The following is a 23,117-nucleotide window of genomic DNA, read 5'->3' as shown; positions in this document are numbered from 1 at the left end:
AGCCTAGAATTAAATGAGAAAAGCGATTGTGTTAGGATAAAGAGGATTTTATTCAAGGCTGACCTAACTTCAAATTTATTTTGAATTAAATTAACCCCTTGTTTTTTTTGTGAAGATTTTATTTCAAAATTTATCATTTTTTGTATTGACATTTATTTTGTCTGGCCGTTTTTTTGTAGTCAGTCCTAAATGCTATAAGGGGAAATGTGACATCTTTCAGTGCTTTAAAAAAAAAACCTATAGCAATGAAAATCCAGTATAAAATATACTTGGTCTATTGGTCTTTCATTTGAATATTTAAACACATGTAAGAATGACATATTTGAAAAGTTTCATAATTCCTAAAATGAATATTTTTTTTATTCATGAACACTAAATATTTGCTCTTTATTTAGTTTTATTTAATTTACTGCGCTACTTATGCATGTAGTCATCTTTGTTTCTTTAATGTTTTATTTACACAATATTATCGCCAAAGTTTTAGCTTGGTGTAGAGATATTTCAAAGTTTTTCGCCCCATTATTTGTATTAATTGGTATAATAGTGTTTACTAAAGTATATTTAAACTTATAATATTAGACAGATAATATTATTTTTCAACAGTTTACAAAAGTAAAAATTCAAAATACGACAAAAATTATATGTTTTGTTAAAGAGTAAAACAATGTATGGAAAACAAAAGGGTTGAAAAGTCTAGCCTAACTCTAGTTTACTATAAAGTCACTAATAAAACACTTTTGTCTTTTCTCACCTACAGGAATAAAGAAAGTGAAAGATAAAGAAAGGTTATGATAAAATCTCTGATCCCTTAGGTTTTAGAGCCCATTTAAAACAACTCTTTGTGATTTGTTATGGAAAGATTGGCAGACAAGCATACAAAATCTTTAGTATATTTATTTTTTTTATAAATGTAGCATAAATATAAATGTTCTTAAAATTAAGAGGTTCTACACTATGTTCATATTTATTCTACCAATAACACAATTTTATTCTTGTATAAGAGAACTTTATTTAATAGCTATGTTTTATGTTGCAACTTTATACATTATCATTCTAGGTCAATTCTAATTTCTCTGCTAAACAAGCTAAAAGCATTTCTAATGTGAATTAAATTTAAAACTAAGAATTGGGCTAGTCAAACTTTGTGATTTCTATGAAAATAGGTACCATGTAGAGTCGTAACCTATGCCCCTATATATCCCTTTAAAACACACTGACTTGTTTACTTTTTTGACAATAGTTTTTATATGATATGATTTTCCAATTCCATTGATTTTTGGAATAATGATTTTTAGGACAACAAGGTACAATATCATGGTACTTTAATGTTATTATATTAGTTTAAAAAGTAAGGTTCTTTACATTTTCACAAATATTGATTAATTTTCATTATAAATTTTTCTTTAAAATATTTTGTTTTTGTTTTCAAAACATTTTGAAGTATTTTGCAAAAAATACAATTATTATCAACATAAAACAAATATGTTACATAAAACTTTCTCTCGCTATAACAAAGGTTTTTTACATGAATAAAAAAAATCATACATGAATAAATAAGTACAATAGTTTGAGGTTTAGGCGAGAGATAACTTTCTAGGGAAAAAAAACAGGAACATTGATGTTCATAGTAAAACTAAACTATTCTTAAATGAACATAAAATCTATATTTATGTTTTAATGATTTAAAAGGATTGATGTTATTTTAACGTTTCAATTGGAATATTTAAAGAAAAGCCTTTAGCAGCTTTTAAATATGGGGCTGAATGCCTTAAGGGAGCCCCACTCAAAATTGAAATAGTCATGGCCTGAATTCACCTTTTTGCACCCTATCCAGAAATACACTCTTGCAAAACTCTGTGTACGATATTGGTTGTGTTCCCAGTTTCAACGTTTGGCAGATATTAATTGAACATCATTAAAAGTCATAAGAAATGAGAAAAAAATATTTTCAATTTCATCTTAACTGACTTCAGAACATAGACAGACATGAACCAAAGTCGGTATCACATTTTGCAATAGCGTTCTTTCATTCGTTAGGGGATACACCAATTTATCCTCTATTGGTATATCTTTTACTAGCGGCTACGCCCCTAGAGGCCTCTAGGGGCACTTGAGGAGGAGAGAGTCGAAATTAATAATTCAATTTCTTATTTTAGATTTTTAAAAAAATATAAAAAAAAAATTTTTGGGGTGGGGCGAAACAATTTTTTTTTTGGGTGGGGTGCCCCCCCCCCCTCTTTTTAATTTTAGTTAAAAAATTTTTAAATTTTTTTTTGGGGGGGGGATTTTTCATTTTTTGGGGGGTTGGGGGTTTCCCACCCCCCAAGAAAATAGTTATAAACCTTCCCGGGACCTATGAGAAGCTACCCTGTTAAGGAGAACCCGATCGGTTTAGCGGTTAGCGAGATCCTTCGGTACAAACATACAAACACACAAACACACAGACAAACATACAGACATCCTGTTACTTTAGTATAAGGATTATCCTTACAAAGGATGTACTGACAGATTAAATTACTGAGTAGTCAAAATTGTATGAAAATATTCGGGTACCCAAATATTCTTATATTACTTGTAATGCGGTATTTTATATTAACACATCAGGAAGAGAAAATGAAAATAATGTACATAAAATATGTTATATTCTTGTAAAATATGTACTTTTATAATATAATATAATTAATTGTAAGTCTAGTAATTAGTTATTAATTAACAGATTTATATTAAGTAGATAAAACCTGCTTAGCTGAATACAGAGCATAAATAATGTAAATTTGAAACAAAGTATTTAATTTGTGTCTTTTTGACTTTCGTAACGTGTTTGATATATTGAAAACTTCTAAATTATAGATTAATATAAAGAAATTGTTCCAATTGACTAGAGCGCGCCATAAAAAGCAAATTTAAGCCAGTCGACAGACTTACACATAACAAAGATATATACAAATAATTACCTTTAGAAATTTTATATTTCGTGTCGAAAAAAAGTTTCCCTGAAAATTTATAACTATACAATTATTTTAGCATACAGTATCACAGAGAGATAAACGATAACCATAATTAAATGTTTCTGCTTTTCAAAATTAAATTATATAGTTATAGTAAAATGAGACTAACAATATGTCTACATATATATATTATGTGAGTCAGGACCAATGATGTGTCTACTACATATTTAAAATATTAAGTATTCCAAACCCTAAACGTATCGTATTTCGAGAAAAATCAAAAGGGAATTTAGAGACATGATAATATTGAAATTGGGGAATATTAATTAACATCGCCAAGAATTCTATTTCAAGAATATGATATATATTCCCCTCTCCGTTCGTTCACAAATAGCTCCCTATTTATATTTTTCTAAATATTCAAATTTCTTAATATTTATTTACGAAGTGCTTCGTAAATAAATACTAGATTTTGAAAAATAATAAATTTTTACGTTGTATATTTCTATTTCTGAAATAAATCACGCAATCTTAAATGAAGTATGTTCGTTAAACAATTCCGAAATAAAATTTACTAAATATATTAGACTTTTAGGTTCTTTTTATGAAATTAATGTGATGACATAATTTCCTTACTCCAAAAAGTCTACCTGTTAAGAATACGACATTTTAGACGTCTTACTTTTTTCATTGCTTTTTTTACAGGGTAAAATAAAAATTCTTCCTAATATTAAAAAAGTATAATTTTGCATTACATTTTTACCACCATTTTTACTATTTTTCTTTGTTGTCGGTTTCCAAGAAATTATTAAGATTAATAATATTATAGATATCTTCAAATATGAAGTGTTGGGATGTGTGAAATATTTTTAACAAGGATGACAATATCCATTAAAGCAAAACATTAACATAAATGCATAAGTATAATCAAAATTATAAGTAAGTATTCTGTCTATAAATTATATAAAATACTAACATATTAATGATGAACAGACTGACGTCTATAACCAACACAAATTATAGAAAAGCTTCGCTAATTCCTAGTATTTTCCATAAGTTTTGTTTTGTTATTTCTTGGGTGGGGGGGGGGGAGGGGAGAGGTCAATATCAAGTGTTGGGATGTGTGAAAAATTTTTAACAAGGATGACAATATCCATTAAAGCAAAACATTAACATAAATGCATAAGTATAATCAAAATTATAAGTAAGTATTCTGTCTATAAATTATATAAATACTAACATATTAATGATGAACAGACTGACGTCTATAACCAACACAAATTATAGAAAAGCTTCGCTAATTCCTAGTATTTTGAATTTTCCATATGTTTTGTTTTGTTATTTCTTGGGGGGGGGGGGGGACATTAACATAAATGCATAAGTATAATCAAAATTATAAGTAAGTATTCTGTCTATAAATTATATAAAATAGTAATACTAACATATTAATGATGAACAGACTGACGTCTATAACCAACACAAATTATAGAAAAGCTTCGCTAATTCCTATTTTCCATATGTTTTGAATTGTTATTTCTTGGGTGGGGGGGGGGGAGGGGAGGGGTCAATATTTGTATCGTAACGGTCAACCTTCAAACTAGGGGGGGCGAGGTAGGGGTGAATCAATATCATTAGCATATATATATCAACAACATTTCTTAAATAGGGGAGGGGTGAGACTACACTAGTGTAATAAATTATTATCGATTCAGCGTTTTTTTTTTTGGGGGGGGGGGAAACATTTATGACCTCATAAAGCTAAGGGTCAACTCATCATACAAGAAATATGAGACCTTAGAGAACAAGGACAAAACGTTACAATTTACAAAACTAACTCCAATCCAAATAAAATAAAAATATTTATTTTCATTTTATTTAAGTCAACATAGTTTATTTATTTATTTAGAATATTTATTTCATTAAAGTAAAAAAAGTTATGATTATTGTTTTGTTAGTATGTTAGGTTAAATTAGTACATATTACTTGAGTTAGAAAGATTAATACATTATTTAATGGTTATTGGTGGTTTATTTTTTAACTTTTCTTTCACTTTATGATATTAGCAAGTTTGATATATGGTTGAGTTGAAATGTAGAAGACAGTAAGCAGGGTGGAGGGTTGGAGAATGTAGGGTGTTGGAACTTTGGAAGGTGGATTATTATAGAGTAGATACGATGAAAGCCTGAAACAAAAAATCTTAAGTCTTAACAGCTATGTGAGGGAGAGGGGGGGGATGGTAATTTATCTATCTTGCTTAGCGTTCGGTTAATTCTGAATTAATGAATAAATAAAAGCTATCTATCTTAAACGGACGTACGGAGGGACGGACCGACCGACCCTAATTATAGAAAAGCTTCGCTTTAAAAAAATAAATTTTACTTTTATTTGAGCCAATGTTAGATAAAAAGTTAATAATTTAACCAACCAATTAAAATATCCTTGTATTTATGTTTTGACATGTCCTATAATCAATAGGCATCTATTAAATGTAATCTAAACAAGGATAACAAGATTATCATCCATTGTCTTATCTCCTAAGGTGTACTTTACAACCCTCTCACATACTCACACGACAATACAAATACACATAATAAATACTAGGATATGACAATGAAAGAAAAATCGAGATTTTTGGAATAAAGAAAGGGGAGAATAAATTATTTAAAAGTCTTATCTATTATACAAATTTTATATCTAAGTTTTCATATTTATTGAATTGTTTACAAGTAAAACTGATATGGTTCTGATATCGCAAAAACCAATCAACCAATATTATTTTTTTATAATTCATTCTAAAAAAATAAAAAAAACTCATCAATATTTAATTTTTAAAGTTTTCATATTTATTAAATTGTTTAAAAGTAAAACTGATATGGTTCTGAGTTCTGATATCGCAAAAACCAATCAACCAATATTATTTTTTTTATAATTCATTCTATAAAAATAAAAAACTCATCAATATTTAATTTTTAAAAAAAATTTGTATAAAAAGTAAAAAAAAACACTGAGAAAATATTAGGTGTAGAGGTTTCGTGTTCTTTCTAGACAGCTATATTGGCTATTTTTCCAAATTTTGACGGAACGAAAAAATTTATTGGAAAATATCAGTAAATATTAACTTTCAGGATCGTAAAAATTTAGAAAAGATTTTAATATTTCTGTTTCATGTCCATTTTCAACCCTTTCCCTAATTATTATCAACGACTTTGGACCGTTCGTAGATAGGGGGAATATCTGAGAAATATTGACCCGTGGGTTTCAAATTTCCATCGTCAAAGATATATTGGATTTATTTCAAGTAGACATATGTCTGGTCAGGACTAAATTCTATTAAAACTATATAGTTGACTAAAACCCATTAAAATACATACAGAATGTCATAATCATTTTTATCCACTCTATTAGAAATTTTGAAACAAAATCGAGGATCTTTTTCATGTCCATTGTACTATACCTGAATAGTATAAAATATCTGTTTTGTAAACATATTGTTCTTTACTGTGGTATCGACAATATTGATACTGAGGAAGAGAGAAAGAACAGAGAGAGAGAGAGGGAGAGAGGGAGGGAGACAGAGAGAGACTGAGAGAGATGTCAATAAATTAATCAGAGAAGCCTTGTTAACCATTTATATTTTGTCACATTTCTGGCGGTGACCCACTTCTACACTTTCTAATTTATCTATCTATTTATCCCACTTTCTGTATCTAGTACCCAAGCCATTCTCTAATTCAATATACCCTTCATTTTTGATGGAAACAGTGTTTCCTCGTCTTATATTTAAGATAGATGATAAAAATTTTCTATAACCATAGGTAATCCGTCAATCCATTGCAGAAAAGATTGTTAATATGTAAAATTCTCGGCTGTCAATAAAAATAAATTGCCATTTTATTACACTACACTATAAATATTTTTTTCCAGCCTGTACGTCAAGTTATTTTCTCTGCTGATGTTAAAGATTTTGATGTACGAAATTTATTGGGTATTTCCTCTTGGTTTCACTTGGTCCATTTGTCTGTCAATTACGCTGTTATTTTAATTTATACTTTTTATTAAAGAGCTTCGATGATATCATCCTTGTTGATGGATATATTGTTTTCTGTCTATTATTTTCTACCATTTGCAATTTGGTTTATCAGTCTATTTAAGTCTATATAATTTCTATATATACGCGGTTCGTTGGGCTTACCTAATTTTCTATCTTTATATTTATTTGTGGATTTAGAATATACGTGGATATTATGACAGGGGAAAATTTGACCTCAATTTATTTTGCTAGCATGGAACTTGTTTATTGGCCAGTTCGTTTATCCAGTATGAGAGGAGGGGATGGGGTAAAGAAGGTGGATGAGATGAATCGTTATTAGCCCGCTGTGTGTTTCTTTATAAGAGAATATGAAAATTTGGTGTGAGATCCAATAATAAAAGGAGCTGCTTCTTCAATTTAATATGCCACTAATACCAAAACTATTTAGTAGAAATATATGACTACTTTATCTTGTATCTAGATTGCTAGCTGCTACCACGCTGAGAAACGTCCTGGGTACTAAAAATCTGGGAGATATTTTGTCTGAAAGAGAATCCATAGCCCAGGAAATGCAGGTAATTATAATCTGATACATCTAGGAGGCCCTTACTTGTAGTTGTGGGGTACTTGCCTCAAGACTATCTAAAAGACACTAAAACAAGGATGACAACATCCATAAAAGCGAAGCACTGAAACGGTAGGAAAAACGGACATTAATACTTGTATAGTGTCTGAACTGAATAATCAGAATATAAAAGTATAAGATTTGAATCAAAATTGTAAGTAAATTTGTTGAAAAACTGCTTGATACAGGATAATGTTTATGGACATACTTACATCTTTAGGGCTTGATTATAGAGTTGCTTCGCTTAAAATATTGTTCTTTGTTGTCCCAGGAATCAATATACCAAATATCAGATCAAACGGATAATTAGATCATATAAAAATTTGTTGTTAAAAAAGTAGAAAAATCAACATGTTTAAAATGGACGTACGGACATTCTGGTAATGATTATAGAGTTGCTACGCTTTCTAAATCGTACCTAACTATTACAGGAATTACCATGCAAAATTTGAAATCGATAGGACAATTCTAACATGCCTAAATTAACGAAAAAAGCTATTTAAAAAAGTAAAAAAATCAACATGTTTAAAATGGACGTACGGACATTTTAGTAATGATTATAGAGTTGCTACGCTTTCTAAATCGTACCTAACTACTACAGAAATCACCATGCAAAGTTTGAAATCGATAGGACAATTCTAACATGCTTAAATTAACGAATAAAAGCTAACTATCTCGGACGGACGGACGGACGGACGGACGTACGGACGGACGGACGGACCAACCCTAATTATAGAAAAGCTTCGCTTTTAAAAAGTATTGTGGAAAATAAACATTTTAATGGTGCAACTTTTATTATGGGTTGTGCCAGTGCATTCACTCATGCAAACCTTGTGTAAATTATAAAAGGATAAATTTAATATCGTGTAAGGTTCATATAAATGGTGCATTATTTGCCAAATGTACCACTTTTCTGCACTACCTCTCCAATTTTGTTAATACTCTATATTTTGGTCCGTTGGGTCATTCAAGGATGCTGGATGGCCAAAAAAAAGTTTCAGAGTCCCTGGATGTCTAGATATCTAGCTATCTATGAAGGTAGGTAACAAAAATTTAAAAAACACCCATTTTTTCACAATTTTAAAAATTAATTTTTTCTTCAATCTTACATCCAACCTATACATTTTATACACCAAAATGATCGTTTTTTCATGTAAAAAGCGCACATAATGCTATTTTGGCTAAAACTCTAATTTTACAGGGTGTCCAACAAAAAGTGTATTTTGGATATCTAGCGTAATACCCAAAATACCTGTCCGAAAAAAATAATTTTTTTTGGCTTAAATCCTATGTTTTATCTGTGTGCATATGTGGTATATAACGGTTCTGACCACCCGGGACTATAAAGTTGTCAAATTTCACTTTGGGACACCCTGTAAATGTGATTTTTGCGTCTGTGGAGCTAAAACTTGGTCCAAATTGGCTATTTTTTTCAAATTACTCTAATATGTGTCTTAGTATGTTTGGCCATAGTGTTTTCTGACCAGATCAATGTTTTCATATTTTTTGGACACCCTGTATTTTCAAAAAAAGAGAAAAAATTTTTTTGTTTTTTTTTAATTTTTTTTTTCTATTTTTAAGTTACTTAAAACTGTCATATAGATACAGGTTTTGACTAATAACAATAATATTTGCCTATTTTACAAATTTTTACACTTTTGGGACACCCTGTGCATGTTTTTGAAAAATGATGGTTTTTGCCCATTTTTGGGGGGAAGGAGTCGTTTTAGGGCCATAAATTATTTCTTCATATTTGTAGAACTTTTCAAGACACAGTATTTGTTATTTATGCAAAAACCGCAAAAACCGAACCGTTTTGCCATTAATCACCGCCAAAGTCGGAATTTTTTATGTTTTTTGCCGTTTCCGAGGTTGTAATGGGCATTTGTGGTAAGAAGACGTTGATTTATCAAGATAACTGTGAAATACTTTTATTTAGACATTTTAATTTACTAAATTTCATGTAAAGTAATTTTTTTTGTATATCCAACCGATTTTTGTCAAAAGTAATTTCAAATGCACATGATTTGTGTTTCTTTTATCACTTATGTTATAGCAATTATTTATGTTATATTCACTTCATTTTCTTGTTTTAACAATTGAAATCCATCTCAACGAAAAACGGTTAGCTGCACAAAAATTTTTTACTAAATATGAAATTTAGTAAATTGAATTGCCTAAATAAAAATATTTTAGAGGGATCTTGATAAATCAACATTTTCTTACCACAAATGCCCATTACAACCTCCGGAACAGCAAAAACGTAAAAAATTCCGCCTGTGGCGGTGAATAACGGCAAAACGGTTCGGTTTTTGCGGTTTTTGCATAAATAACAAATGATATGTCTTGAAAAGTTCTACAAAAATGAAGAAATAGTCTATGGCCCTAAAACGACTCCTTCCCCCAAAAAATGGGCAAAAACCATCATTTTTCAAAAACATGCACAGGGTGTCCCAAAAGTGTAAAAATTTGTAAAATAGGCAAATATTATTGTTATTAGTCAAAACCTGTATCTATATGACAGTTTTAAGTAACTTAAAAATAGAAAAAAATTTTTTAAAATACAAAATCTTTTTCTTCTCTTTTTTTGAAAATACAGGGTGTCCAAAAAATATGAAAATATTGATCTGGTCAGAAACACTATGGCCAAACATACTAAGACACATATTAGAGTAATTTGAAAAAAATAGCCAATTTGGACCAAGTTTAAGCTCTGCAGACGCAAAAATCACATTTACAGGGTGTCCCAAAGTGAAATTTGACAACCTTATTGTCCCGGGTGGTCAGAACCGTTATATACCACATATGCACACAGATAAAACACAGGATTTAAGCCAAAAAAAAATGATTTTTTTCGGACAGGTATTTTGGGTATTACGCTAGATATCCAAAATACACTTTTTGTTGGACACCCTGTAAAATTAGAGTTTTAGCCAAAATAGCATTATGTGCGCTTTTTACATGAAAAAACAATCATTTTGATGTATAAAATGTATAGGTTGGATGTAAGATTGAAGAAAAAATTAATTTTTAAAATTGTGAGAAAATGGGTGTTTTTTAAATTTTTGTTACCTACCTTCATAGATAGCTAGATATCTAGACATCCAGGGACTCTGAAACTTTTTTTTGGCCATCCAGCATCCTTGAATGACCTAACGGACCAAAATATAGAGTATTAACAAAATCGGAGAGGTAGTGCAGAAAAGTGGTACATTTGGCAAATAATGCACCAAATATGTTTTTTATTATATCCATACTCTTACGTGCATATCTATTTATCTATTTCTCAATAAATCAATTATCCTCCCTCGCCATTACTATCTAAAAGAAAGAAGTAAATATTTATTAATTTAAACGTTTATTTCCTATATAGATCTGTCATGGATCTTGATGCAATAAAGCAGGCCGTTTTGTAAATGTTAAAAATTGGAAGATTTCATTAAATAAAAGTAATCGCAAATATACTTAGTAAATAAGATCTCAGAAACCACAGAGGTTTAGCCTACAAATTTCAGTGAATATGTGTATTGATAGTGGTCAGGTTCAAAGCTCTTTGGAAAGATATACACCTAACTTCTCCTTAAATTTAATTTTTATAAACTTAAAATTATAAGAGGCTATCGGCGGAGCTTTAAAAAAGCATTAAAAATCAGCATGTATGTATTTTTTCACACCCATTTATTACACAAAGATTACTATGACCTAAAAACCATCTTTATCTTTAAATTTACTGTTATAGTATCACACGAATATAGGAATTTGGTTTTAATTCTTCTTCTGCATTAAGGCTTTATTTTTATGACTGGGTGGCGAATCTCCAGGCCATTATCCCAATTTTTTTCAACTTGGTTAGTAACACGTGCTTCGGGGGTTTTTGGAAAGACTGGTTTGGATTTTTTGAGATCTTAATGTATATGATTTTACGGGCTAAAGGCAAGGCAGCTAGTGATATTTATTATAAAACAAAAATTGTGTATTTACGTTTATTTTACAAAGGCAATACAAATACAGGCTTGATTGAATAAAGCTCTCAATCCTACATGAACAAATTCAAAAAGTAAAAAATCTTTAAAATGCCGGAAAATTTGTTTTCTTCTATTGCAATATCCCTGTAATAGTTGGTGCGAATATTTATTATTCCAGATAGCAGACGATTAGACAATTTGCATACCATTACAACCTACATTTATCCTGTTTTACTGAGTAACAACCTATTGACTTGTAATTTATGTCGACAATATCATAATCAAATAAAAGTCTAAATGGCTGACAGTTTCATGATGATATTTTAACTATTGTAAAATGTTGCTGAAATAAAAAAAAGAGATTTAAAGGATTTTAGTTGCCTAACATGTTATGCCTCGAACATTGTTGAAGGCCTAATCAAATCTCTTTTTTTCGCGCATTTATTTGTCTACGTATCATTGATTATTTGTAGTCCTTCTCTTACAGGCTACCTACAACAGTGGAAACATAATATATATTTTAAGCTAAATAATCAATTCCAGGAATAGTTTGCCACGAACTGCAGCAGATCCTTGTGTTGATATATTACCAGCACAAAAGATGAGCAGGGTATACTAGACATACTATTATAACCTATATTTACAATACCAAAAGTATGTTGTATAGATTGGTTGGAAAAATAAGTTGGTTTAAATGTACATTGAAAGGTAACTGTATGTCTGTATGTACATATTTAAGTTCAGTTTAGAACATTTTTGAAGTTACAAATCCTAGAGATTTTCTAAAGAAATTTTCTGAAATTACCTTTTTTATCAAAATTATATAAAAGTGTATTTTTTAGTCAAAGTTGTCTTAAATACGTAAACTTAAATAAAGTCTTTCTTTATTTTCTCCTTATACTATTATAGCAATAAAAAAAACCCTGAGTAAACTTTTTTCGTCCAGCAATAATTTTCCAAACATTTTGTATACAGCCATTGAAAACCATGAAGAAACTATCATCAAACCTATGTAGATTGTAGACACATAAAACAGGATTTAGATTAGAGTAATATTTCACTTATAACGATACTAGAATGTCTCTATTGAACTTAAAGTATCTTAGGCTAGAAATAGATTTATGTAGATAACATGTCAGCGATTACCACTATTAATCAATGAAATATAAATATGATAGTCAATTATCTGATGTTATGTCATCAATGAGCACAATAAAATCAATATTAAACATTGAAATTTAATTCGACAGACTGTTTCCAATAAATTGATGTACCTCCCAAATTTTTATACACAAAATTTTATCTTCTGTAGACTATTTAGCTATTGGTGGAAGAATTTGGACACTTATAGTTTGTTCAACCCTATTAACATTTTAGTTTAAAAACTTTGGGGACCTTTATAATTTACAGTACAATGTCTTTTCCCTTACTAGTAATCATAGTATTCAAGTGCGTAAATAAGAAATCAATTTGTATCTAATTTTAGTCGACCCTAGACGAGGCTACAGATCCCTGGGGAGTGCAGGTAGAAAGAGTTGAGGTCAAAGATGTGAGGGTGCCAGAACAGCTGCAGAGAGCTATGGCTGCTGAGGCCGAGGCCGCCAGAGAGGCCAGAGCTAAGGTAAGTTTTTCCTTCATAGCCATTCGTCATGCCTTATAGTAAAAATACTGAGGTGTTTATCAATCTATCTATCTTTTAAGTTACAATACAAATGACCAGCGATAGGCTAATACTCAAACTAAATTACCCATGGCAGGCCAGTATACATTTCAATGACCAATGGTTTGCCATTATGACGTCATGTTTTATAGGCACTATAAAAAAGCTTCTGTATCATATTTAATAGTCATCCTTCTAGAATCCTCCTCAGGATAATCACCATAATCAAATTTGGATCCATTGGCCTATACTTATATCCCTTTTAAAAATCATACATTTATATTCTTCAGATATTTTCAGGAAGCAGAAAATCTAGTCAATAATATGATCAAAATAACATACAAAATTATTTATAATAAATTATCTTAAGGAACGAGAGACCAGTTTAACCATTGAAATGGAGAATTGAAAAAAATAATTGTGAAGAAATCATTTTGTTAAAAATAGCTAAATTAATGCTTTTGATACTTTATTTTAAGTAGTTTAGTATTTCTCAAAAATTGAAGGCTTCTAGTTTTTACACAACAACTTACTTGTGAAATACAGTACATCCCCCTTTTAGTATGCCAAAACCAGTTTTGTTTAGGTTATCGCAGCCGAGGGAGAGCATAAGGCCAGCCGCGCCCTGAGGCACGCTGCTGAGGTCATCACCGACTGTCCGGCAGCCCTACAGGTTGGTCTTTCCCGCCTTGTTTCAGCAGTCTAAATTCCGGTTCTGTTCAGGTTATTGCTGCCGAAGGTGAGCATAAAGCTAGCAGAGCATTGAGACACGCGGCAGAGGTCATCATAGATAGTCCAGCAGCGTTGCAGGTGGACTTTTTAATTACATTTTCACACGGGTCAAAAGGGAAAGCAAATTAAATTCCATAACTGGGGGAAGGAATTAGGGGGTATTATAAAAGGAAAGGGGTAACACAAGGCACGCTACAGCACAAATAATCCGCAAGACAGAATATATAAGATGAGGGAATATAAAGCTTTTAGAACTTGCAAAATTGGTTTCAGAGGGCCAAATTCTATAAAAAAAAATTCTTTTTTGAAGTTAAGGCAACCCTATTAGACTAGTCTAAATAGTTTTCTTTAAGAATTTGGTCCTGATTAAAAAGTTGAAATGTCTTTGAGTTTTTTTTTCTGAAAGAAAAATAACTTTAAAACTATTTAAAACTACGGAAAATATAAAAAAAACCACCTGCACGTCTGATAAATGTTTTTTTCTTCTGATTTTAAGATTATTTTATAAGATTTCATCAAAATAGAGGTTTGTATGTTTATTTTGATAATTTATTGTATTAAATAGGTATAAGGTCTAAAATTTAAACTCTAAATAAAGGATGAAGTAAAAAATTAATGCTTTTTGTACGCTTTAATAATACTGTAAATATTGTAAGAGAAAACGCAGATTTGCCAGTTTTGGGACTTTTAACGTCAAATTACAATTTATATTAAAGAGACAATAAAACTTGGATATTTAAAATGAAACTAATTGTAAATATCAAATTCCTATAAAGTAAAAATGCATTTGCTAAATAAGATAAGAGTACAGAACTAAAATAAATGTAAAACAAGTATGACAACATCCATAAGTAACAAAGAACAATAAAAATCAAGAATGTACAAACAACTATATTGATATTATAAAGAAAAAGTTCAATATTACAGGAATGAAAAATAACTATTTTGAAAGAAAATTTGAATATATAAATAATTCAAAATACCAATGAAAAAATCAATTGAACATTATTTATGATTAAGCTTTTTAATTGCTGTATTGGTCCTAATCCATTTTAAATTAGGTTTGGATATTATACTGTAAACAAAATATTTCTATTTAATTTATGAATATATATAAAAAGCTACTCTATAACAACTGTTTCTTTTTTTAGTTGAGGTACCTGCAAACACTAAACAGTATATCAGCAGAAAACAATAGTACAATTATCTTCCCTGTTCCAATTGATATTATGTCTCATCTCATGCAGCCAAGGGTAAGTTATTGGAATTATTAAGGGGACAGCGAAAAGTTTTATGTGTGACGTCATAAAAATACGTCTAAAAAGGAAGTATGAGAGAAGAAGTGGGAAGGAAAACCCCTAAAAAGAGATGGAAAATAGACTATTTTTATGACATCACATATATGACACTTTCCGCTGTCCCCTTTTAAGCACTAGCGGTTGCGCCCTTGTCATCTAGGGGCTCTATTCGAAATAATGGTGAGTGGCACAAAATGACTTAAAACCATACAAAGTTTTTTTTCTATTAAAATAAAATAGCCGAAAACCAACTCAGGACCTACTAATAAGCTCTAATGTAAAGGAGAACCATATCGGTTCGGTGGTTAGCGAGATCCATCGTAGCAGACAAAAAAGCTTACTACTTTATATAATTGGATGGACATGCAAAGTTTTTTTTCTGTTGAGCATTAACCTTAACCTTAACCAAATAATTTAGTTGCTACGCTCTAAACATTCTATATATCCAGGCCCCAATGCAGACAGCGCAGGTTCCAGTACCTGTCCAGATGGGTATCCCAGTGGCTGCTGCCAGCCCTAACAGCCAACTGACAGGTATGCACGCATATTTTATAAAATTTTTGATAAGAGTACAATTGGTCATAAATTGATGTAAACATACAATGAATTTACATATCTTCTGTAGATTTAAATGGTTAATTAACACTGCTAGTTAGAACAACCTAATCAAGATAATTAAAAATTCTCCAATGTTAGTAAACTTACGAATGAGATATTGTATTAATAAAAATTTGGGGTCAAGAAAATATTAGTCTTATACCCTCCTTCCCTGAACAGACATAAAATTTGAATGAATAGATCGTAGAAAATAAGTAGATTTTGAAACATTAAAAAAAATGAACAGCAAAGTTAACGGGGTTCAAGTCTTTACAATTTTTAAAATCTTACGATTTAAAATTTGTGTCTGTCCCGTTCACTATTTTGATTTTTTAAACAATTTTTTGTCTTCAAATATACATAGTAAAAAATACGAGAATTATATTTTTTAAATCCTATAAATTTATATCCTTATTTTACTTCTCCTTTTTGTTCCTCATTGCATTTTTTTAATTCTAGACCTAACGAAAAATTCAGCCGAGGTCTTTGGACATATTCTCTAAGAAATGTTCTATTAGCGCTTGTCAGACCTAAGTATAGCGTTTGATTATATGTAGCTTTAGTAATTTCAAACTTTTTTCTAACTTTTTCATTTAGTTTATAAATATCAATAGAAAAAAATAATATTTTCCACACTCGACTTTATCAATTGTCCCTTTTTCATCTTTATTTCTTTCAGAGATTTTTCTTAAAAATTTAGAAGATTTTTTTTTACAATTTTTCTAAAATTTAACAAGAATAATTTGTGTTATAGGTGGCGTAGCTCCCCATGTACCCATGGCAAGCATACACGGTCAGACAAACGGTGGTGGAATTCTAGGCAGTAATATGGCAATGGAATAAGCGAGATAAAGGCAAAACCAATAATGTTCTAGATGAAATTTTAACTTAATATTGTTTGCAATAAGCATCAAAAAGTTTTGTAAAACAGGAACCAGATCAACAAAAACATTCTTACATAGACAGAATTTTATTTAGAGAATAAAAATCATCTTTCTTATTCAAATTTTAAAATTTACCTCTTAAAATCATCTTTCTCTTTCTAAAACTACATTAGAGGTAGAAAAAAATATCCTTAGATAAAAATTCTGTCTATGACTGTTAATAAAAACCCAATAGTGAAGCAAATCAATTGTAAGTAAGAAAGTATAAAAAATACATTTTTCGTTTTAAAAATGCAACATATTTAAATGCAAAAGTTGAAAAAAAGTAAGGTAGATGAATTCTGATGATTTCAAATTGTTAAAACATACAAAGACCACTCAAACACTTGAGAAGCCAATAGTTGGGAAGAAAAACAAGTTTAAATTATGAAGGGTGCTCTTAATTTCAAAATTTTAAAACAACCCCATACCCACAAAGCATGGCCTATATAAAAACATGTAATTTCTTTATCTTTTTTTAAGTCACAGTGGACGAAGACTCGTAAGAATAAATTCTTTTCCTAAAATAAATATGCCCAAAAAACAGCCTTCATATTTTTTACTTGTTTTAAAATATATTAGTTATAGTCTGTTTTGCTCAATATTAAAAATAAAAATGTTAGTCCCTTTTTTTATCAATCTTTAAATAAGATTAAAATTGTAGGGTACTTAAAATTTTTACATTAACTTTGGTCATTTTTTTATTTGTTAATTTAACTGTTTTTAGTTTAACTAAAATTATAAAAACAAGTTTTAAATTTTACCATCAACCACAAAACCAATTCTGAGCAACTTATTTATTTTTATAAAATAGAGTAATTTAATTTAATTTAATATTAAATTACGGAATCAATGGTCTAAAAAAGAATATTAATTTCTAATTCAAAGAGCATTTATGATTTAAAATATTAAGACCAAAACCACTAAAATAACCATCCAAAAAGTTATGTTTGTGTTAATGTGGTATCCGCCGAGGATAAATGGCAGACACCGGAGTTCAATTAGATTACGGCAGTGTGACAGACGTGGACACCTTACTATAGAGAAGCTACGCTTCTCTAGCTTTCACTAGATAATGATCAACATCTATTTTCAGTTGTCACTTTATTGAAGGGTTAAGATATACTAAAGCTATATACAACAAACATTAACTACAATGGATAGGAATAAATAATCATAACATAAAAGCATTGTAATACATATACAATAGTCAGTTTGGGCAATCATGAGTCCCCATCCCTGGAAAGGGTGGGGGGAATTAAGAATACAGTTAACCATAATATAAATACATATGGATTAGGAATAAAGATAGTTAAAGATAAATCATACAGTAAAACATAGGTAATTGCAATGGTTAGGTAGATGGCTATCCCTGTCTGGGGCAGGCAGGATAGCCCATGGAGCAGCACAATAGGTAGATAAGCATAGAGGGGTTGAGTGGTAGGTCTGGGTACTAAAGAGGGAAGGTTTGATGATTACTTGTGACAACAACAGTCTGTGTGGGGGTGATCCTATCAGGTGAGGGCAGGTTTAGATCCTTTATCCTCAGGGTTGAGGTGGTGCTGATAACTTGGTGGTTGAAGGGGAAGGTTCCGGTGCTTAAGATGGGAGAGGGAGGGGTAACACCCCCTCCCTCCATTTGCAGGACAACTGAGGGATGAAACCAGTACCGTTATCTGACATATTTTCAGGTGGCTTTATAATTGTAGAACAACAGGATTTAGCTAGGTGCGTAGCATCACTATAATGTCTTGGTTTCTGCATGGTCCAGAGCTGCCGCATACCACAACTCTCCCCTCGGAAGGCTGGAGGGGTTGTCTGCACCGCCAGACTTCCGACAGTGGTTGCGGCCTTCAGTTTGTTGTCCTTGTGGAATGGGTCCGCCAGGATACCAGTTGCTGGATGGTGGTGGACTCCAGCCCTCCCCAGGTCTAACGGAATCGGCTATATCTGCTGGAATAGCTGGTCCTGTTGGATATTCTGGCCGTTGGATGTGTACCTCTGAGGCCACCCTGGCAACCTCCAGGAGTGGCACAGCACATGAGGGGGCTTGGACCAACAGCCGCCTGGTATACACCTCTTCAGGTTTCTCCACTGGGCTGGTGGTCTCCATCGTGTTGGTCACCTTGCTGCTGGCAGGCTGGCTACTGGATGCAGGCGCAGTTTCTTCGCCCTCGGGGCTGGTCAGGTTCATTCGGCTTCCAGGGTCTCTGTCAACGCGGGCAGGTGGTGGTTGCCATACTGTAGGAGCGTTGCCTCCTTCAGGCTCATTCTGGACATTGGCAGGGTGGTGCATGGCAGTCCGACCTGCGGGGTAGGGAAAGGTAACAGTCCATCCTTTATGCCGGAGGCTGTCTTGGATCTGCAAGGGTGGCTCCGCTCTAGTTGGCTGGGAGACAGGCCCATCCACGGCCACTGCTGCTGGTAGACTGGAGGCACAAGGCTCCGGATTTCCTCCCCTAGCCTGAAGGGGTCCAGGCACATTGTCTCCATCTTGGGTAGACATAATTGTTGGGGATCCTCTACTTCTATGGGTAGGCTCGGCACTTGGCACATCTAGTGGTGTTACTCCCCAGGCAGCGGTCAAAGCTTCTTCAGTTTGGCTGGTAATGGCTGATATCCTGGCTCCTGGGGCAGATGCAGGGGGCGCAGGCAAGTTTGGCCCAGCCCAAACTTCCTGGTACACCAGTGCAATACAATTACCTTGGCTTGGTTGAGGGAGGTAGACAGCTGGATGCAGTTGAGGGTGAGGGACAGCTGGACCCTCCCTGCTGGCTGGGGGCTCTGGCTGACTGGGGGTGACGGGTGTCACCCCTTCCTCTGGGGCTGCGGGCTCATTCCGGGGTCCAGGTATCTCGGTGGCGGCGACGGTTGTCGCCCCAGGCACCAGTGTGGGGGCGCTGGATAGCACCCCCCAGTCTTCACAGGGGTCCAGGTCTCTCGGTGGCGGCGACGGTTGTCGCCCCAGGCACCAGCGTGGGGCGCTGGATAGCACCCCCCAGTCTTCACAGGTGGCGGCGACGGTTGTCGCCCCAGACATCAGCTTGGTGGTGCAGGGAAGCACCTCTCGTTCCTTCCAGGTGGCGACGCCGGTTGGCGTCCCATACATCGACTCAGACTCGCTGGGTAGCGCCCCTCGGCTCTTGCTGGGGGCGACAGGGGTTACGGACACCGGTCCCCTGTGATTGAGGCTGAGGTCCAGGCCAACCCGGTTGGGTTCAGCCGCTCCTCCCAGCACGTTGATCCTGGCCACTATGGTCCCAATCTGAGACACAGACTCCTGGGTAGCCGCGGCCCCAGCGGCGGCAGCTAATTGGGGTGACGGCTGGGCATCTCCCTCCAGGTGGACCTGGGTGGCAGACTGGTTGCATGCAGGTTGTTGGGCGGCCTGGTGTTTCTTCATTGCTTGGTCCCAACCGGTTCTACACTTGGCGGCTGTGTGGCCGTTGAAGCGGCAGCGCCCCTTCGTCCAGCTGGGTCCCATCAGGCCGGCTTCCCCAGGGTGTATCAACCTGCCAGGTCTCTCCTCCTCCAGTTGGGGCACCAGCTGACAAACAGGGTCTCCCCTACTAGGGGTCAGGCGGTGCTGGGCTGCTTGTGGTGGCCCCTTGGTTACATTCAGCCTCCTCCCCATACACACAGGTTCCTTCCATCCAACAGCGGCTCTCCTCCCCTGGGTGGCGAGGCCAGCCTCGGCCTTAGCTTCTGCAGGTGCTTCTCCACATGAGGGATCCTCCCTATGGGTATGCCAGGTAGTTGGTAGCAAAGGCCGTTGATGGTGCCAGTCGGAAAGGGGGCTATGAGCTCTGGGGGGGTACCTGTGGCCAGTGTGTGGACAGGTACCCACTGGTGGACCAGCAAGGCCCAGAAGATGCCATACTGATGGTAGCCTGGACTGTATTCCGGACTGTCGGCAGACTGTTGGTAGCCACCTGAGTTGGGCCAGAGTTGCCAGCTGGTATTGCGTCCCTGCCAGGCTCCGTCAGCTGCTGGTGGGGAGCCCCTGCGGTGGTTCTGGTTTTGGCAGGTGGTGGCCTTCTTATTGACTCCCCTAGTTTGAGCTCTGCATCCTGGTGGGCCTCCATCTTCAGCAGCATGGAGGAACTTGGCTGGGACATGTGCAGTGGTTCAACAAAGTAGCGGCATCTGGTCTTGGAGTGTGGGGGGACAGCCTCACTGCTGCGGGTCAACCCTGCTCCCTCCGTGCTGGGTAAAGTCTTCCACTGCGGCAGGTCACCAGTCCCCATCCTTAGGCCGGTCCCCAGTCGTTCCATGCCTGGGGGCTCCCAGGGGGGCTTGGGTGGCGGCTCCCCCACCCCCAGGTACGCGTCGGGCATCTGGGTGAAGGGCCTATTCCCCTGGGACAGCTCCCCATCCTCCAGATTGGGGAGGCCAGTGCCAGGGAGGACCTTTCCACCCCAGAAACAGGTGGTACTGGCCCTAGGGCTGGGCCCCTTTGGAGTCTCAGTTCTGGTAATAGTGTCCATCTTGGGGCTGGCCACTAAGTTTCTGAAGCTTGTCACCTTCTCATTAGGCTCAGTTGCATCGTTCAACACCCCCAGGGGGACACCTACAGGTTCAGCAATCCCCAGTCCAGTATTGCTATTTCTCGTACGTTGAGCACCAACTGAACAGGAGCTGTGCAGCGGACATTCAGTCATCCTTCCAGACAAGGGCATCTCAGGGACCAGGGGTCTGTGACCTGGCATGTGTTTGATGTTCACTGTACTCAACACAGTAGGCCAAAGTAATAACAGGAGCAGTATCTTGTAGATATAGGAGCAGAGTAGAGTAGCCGCACCGCAAGGAGGTTCGAGCCGGCTCACCCCTAGTATAAATACTATAGCTGTGTAATTAGGGTGGTAGTCCACGTAGCCGTAGGCTCGGTCCTCCTGGCTCAAGAGTTTCTGTGGCTGGCGCGCCCCCATGATAAGTAGCAGGGGGTTGGTCTGTTTGTGCCAGCGTCTTGTTTAACTGTTGAGCCTGAGTTGTTCTCCTTTCCAGTATAGCTCTTGATTTCTGTGGTAACCAGCGGATCTTAGCTTAAAGGTAACAGGGAATATGTTAGGTATCCCCAGATGTCTCTAGGAGCGTATCCGCTAGTAGATATATGGATAGGTAGGCTATCTATATATATACATGGCTACACGCCCATATATATATATATACGTGTATAGGAATATCCCCAGAGCTAGCTAGCTTTTCCTCCTTGCTCCAAAAAAATCACGCTTCCTCTGTATATAGTTCACAACTATGAAGGTCGATGGTCCAGGTACACACCACCACTGCCCAGTGTGGGGCAGCAAGTCAGGCTATGTCCACAGGGTGGGCGTACTTTCGTTCAGTTACCATATCAGTTTCCAGTGTTGTTTGGTGAGGTTAGTATTCACTTACTTGTACCCATGGTACAAAAAAAACAACCTTATTTATCACTTGGGTATTTATATATACATATATTTGCTTCACTAACCATTCATCTTTGAAGTAGGGTTGGCAGGCTAGGAAGATGTTGAGGGTCTGAGCGGGTTTAAGGAACTGGTTTAGTTTTCCTTATCACACTGTAGACAGGGAGGGAGGAGCTTGCAAGTTTTTCTCCTAAAAAAATATCTATGATGTATGCTATAGAATGGCCCCTCTCCTGTGTGGGTGTGTGTGTGTGTGTGTGTGCGTGGAATCTCCTGTCCTTGTAACGCGCGTCCGCGCCGTCAAATCCGCGCACACGGGGAAAACGCGCTCTCACCCCTCAACTCGCTCTCTCATTGGTCCGCTTCGTCCGTTGGATTTATGATATTTTCCGCACTCTGTTGCGCTATCCGTGAATGGCGCTCTGTGTGTCCGATCGCTAGCCCCACACTACAGACGGACTTAGTCTAGTGTGGGTAGGAAGGGGGAAGCGCGTGAGGGGACGGGGGTAACTCCGTCCGTTCCCCCTGTGAGGGAGGGGGGTAACTGTGTGCTGGTGTAATAGGGCCTTTTCTTCTTAATCCTAGGTTTATCTATTATATCACCCTGATTGTATTTGCCTTCAATGGAGAGGGGCCCCTCCCCTTCCCTTGGAATAAGGGGTGTATTGTTGTTGTTGTGATGTGGGCTTGAGATTGTTTTGATTGTATATCAGGGTCTTTATTATGTTACATCTAGCTTCTATTTCTGTCCTTATCACAATTGCATAACAGATTTGTTTACCAACTCTGTTCTATTTTTAGCTGTTATCACAATACACAATAATCCAAGCCTGTTCTATTCTTAGATTTATCACAACACAACAATTTGTTTGCCAAGCTTTGCTCATAAATCTATTGTTTGGCCATCACACTAGGGTGGTAATCCCTGAAAATG

General features: G+C 35.2%; 1 protein-coding gene across 2 annotated transcripts in view; it reads left to right on the top strand.

Moving 5' to 3' along the window:
* LOC145326155 (band 7 protein AGAP004871-like) overlaps positions 1–17,726 on the top strand; it is a 38,153-nt gene extending 20,427 nt beyond the window's left edge. The window contains exons 8-13 of one of the 2 annotated variants that reach the window (XM_080169301.1): positions 7,460–7,553; positions 13,055–13,189; positions 13,952–14,038; positions 15,112–15,213; positions 15,708–15,792; positions 16,610–17,726. In XM_080169301.1, coding sequence (XP_080025427.1) covers positions 7,460–7,553; positions 13,055–13,189; positions 13,952–14,038; positions 15,112–15,213; positions 15,708–15,792; positions 16,610–16,698 — 592 coding nt within the window. In that variant the 3' untranslated portion in view covers positions 16,699–17,726. Of the gene's footprint in view, positions 1–7,459; positions 7,554–13,054; positions 13,190–13,814; positions 13,902–13,951; positions 14,039–15,111; positions 15,214–15,707; positions 15,793–16,609 lie in introns of both variants that reach the window. The other variant, XM_080169302.1, reaches the window with a different exon arrangement.
* Positions 17,727–23,117: the final 5,391 nt, after the last annotated feature.

The sequence above is a fragment of the Acartia tonsa genome, chromosome 8 (assembly GCF_053477335.1).
Source record: "Acartia tonsa isolate MP-2025a chromosome 8, ASM5347733v1, whole genome shotgun sequence".
Classification (NCBI taxonomy): Eukaryota; Metazoa; Arthropoda; class Copepoda; order Calanoida; family Acartiidae; genus Acartia; species Acartia tonsa.
This window is presented reverse-complemented; position numbering and strand designations above follow the sequence as displayed.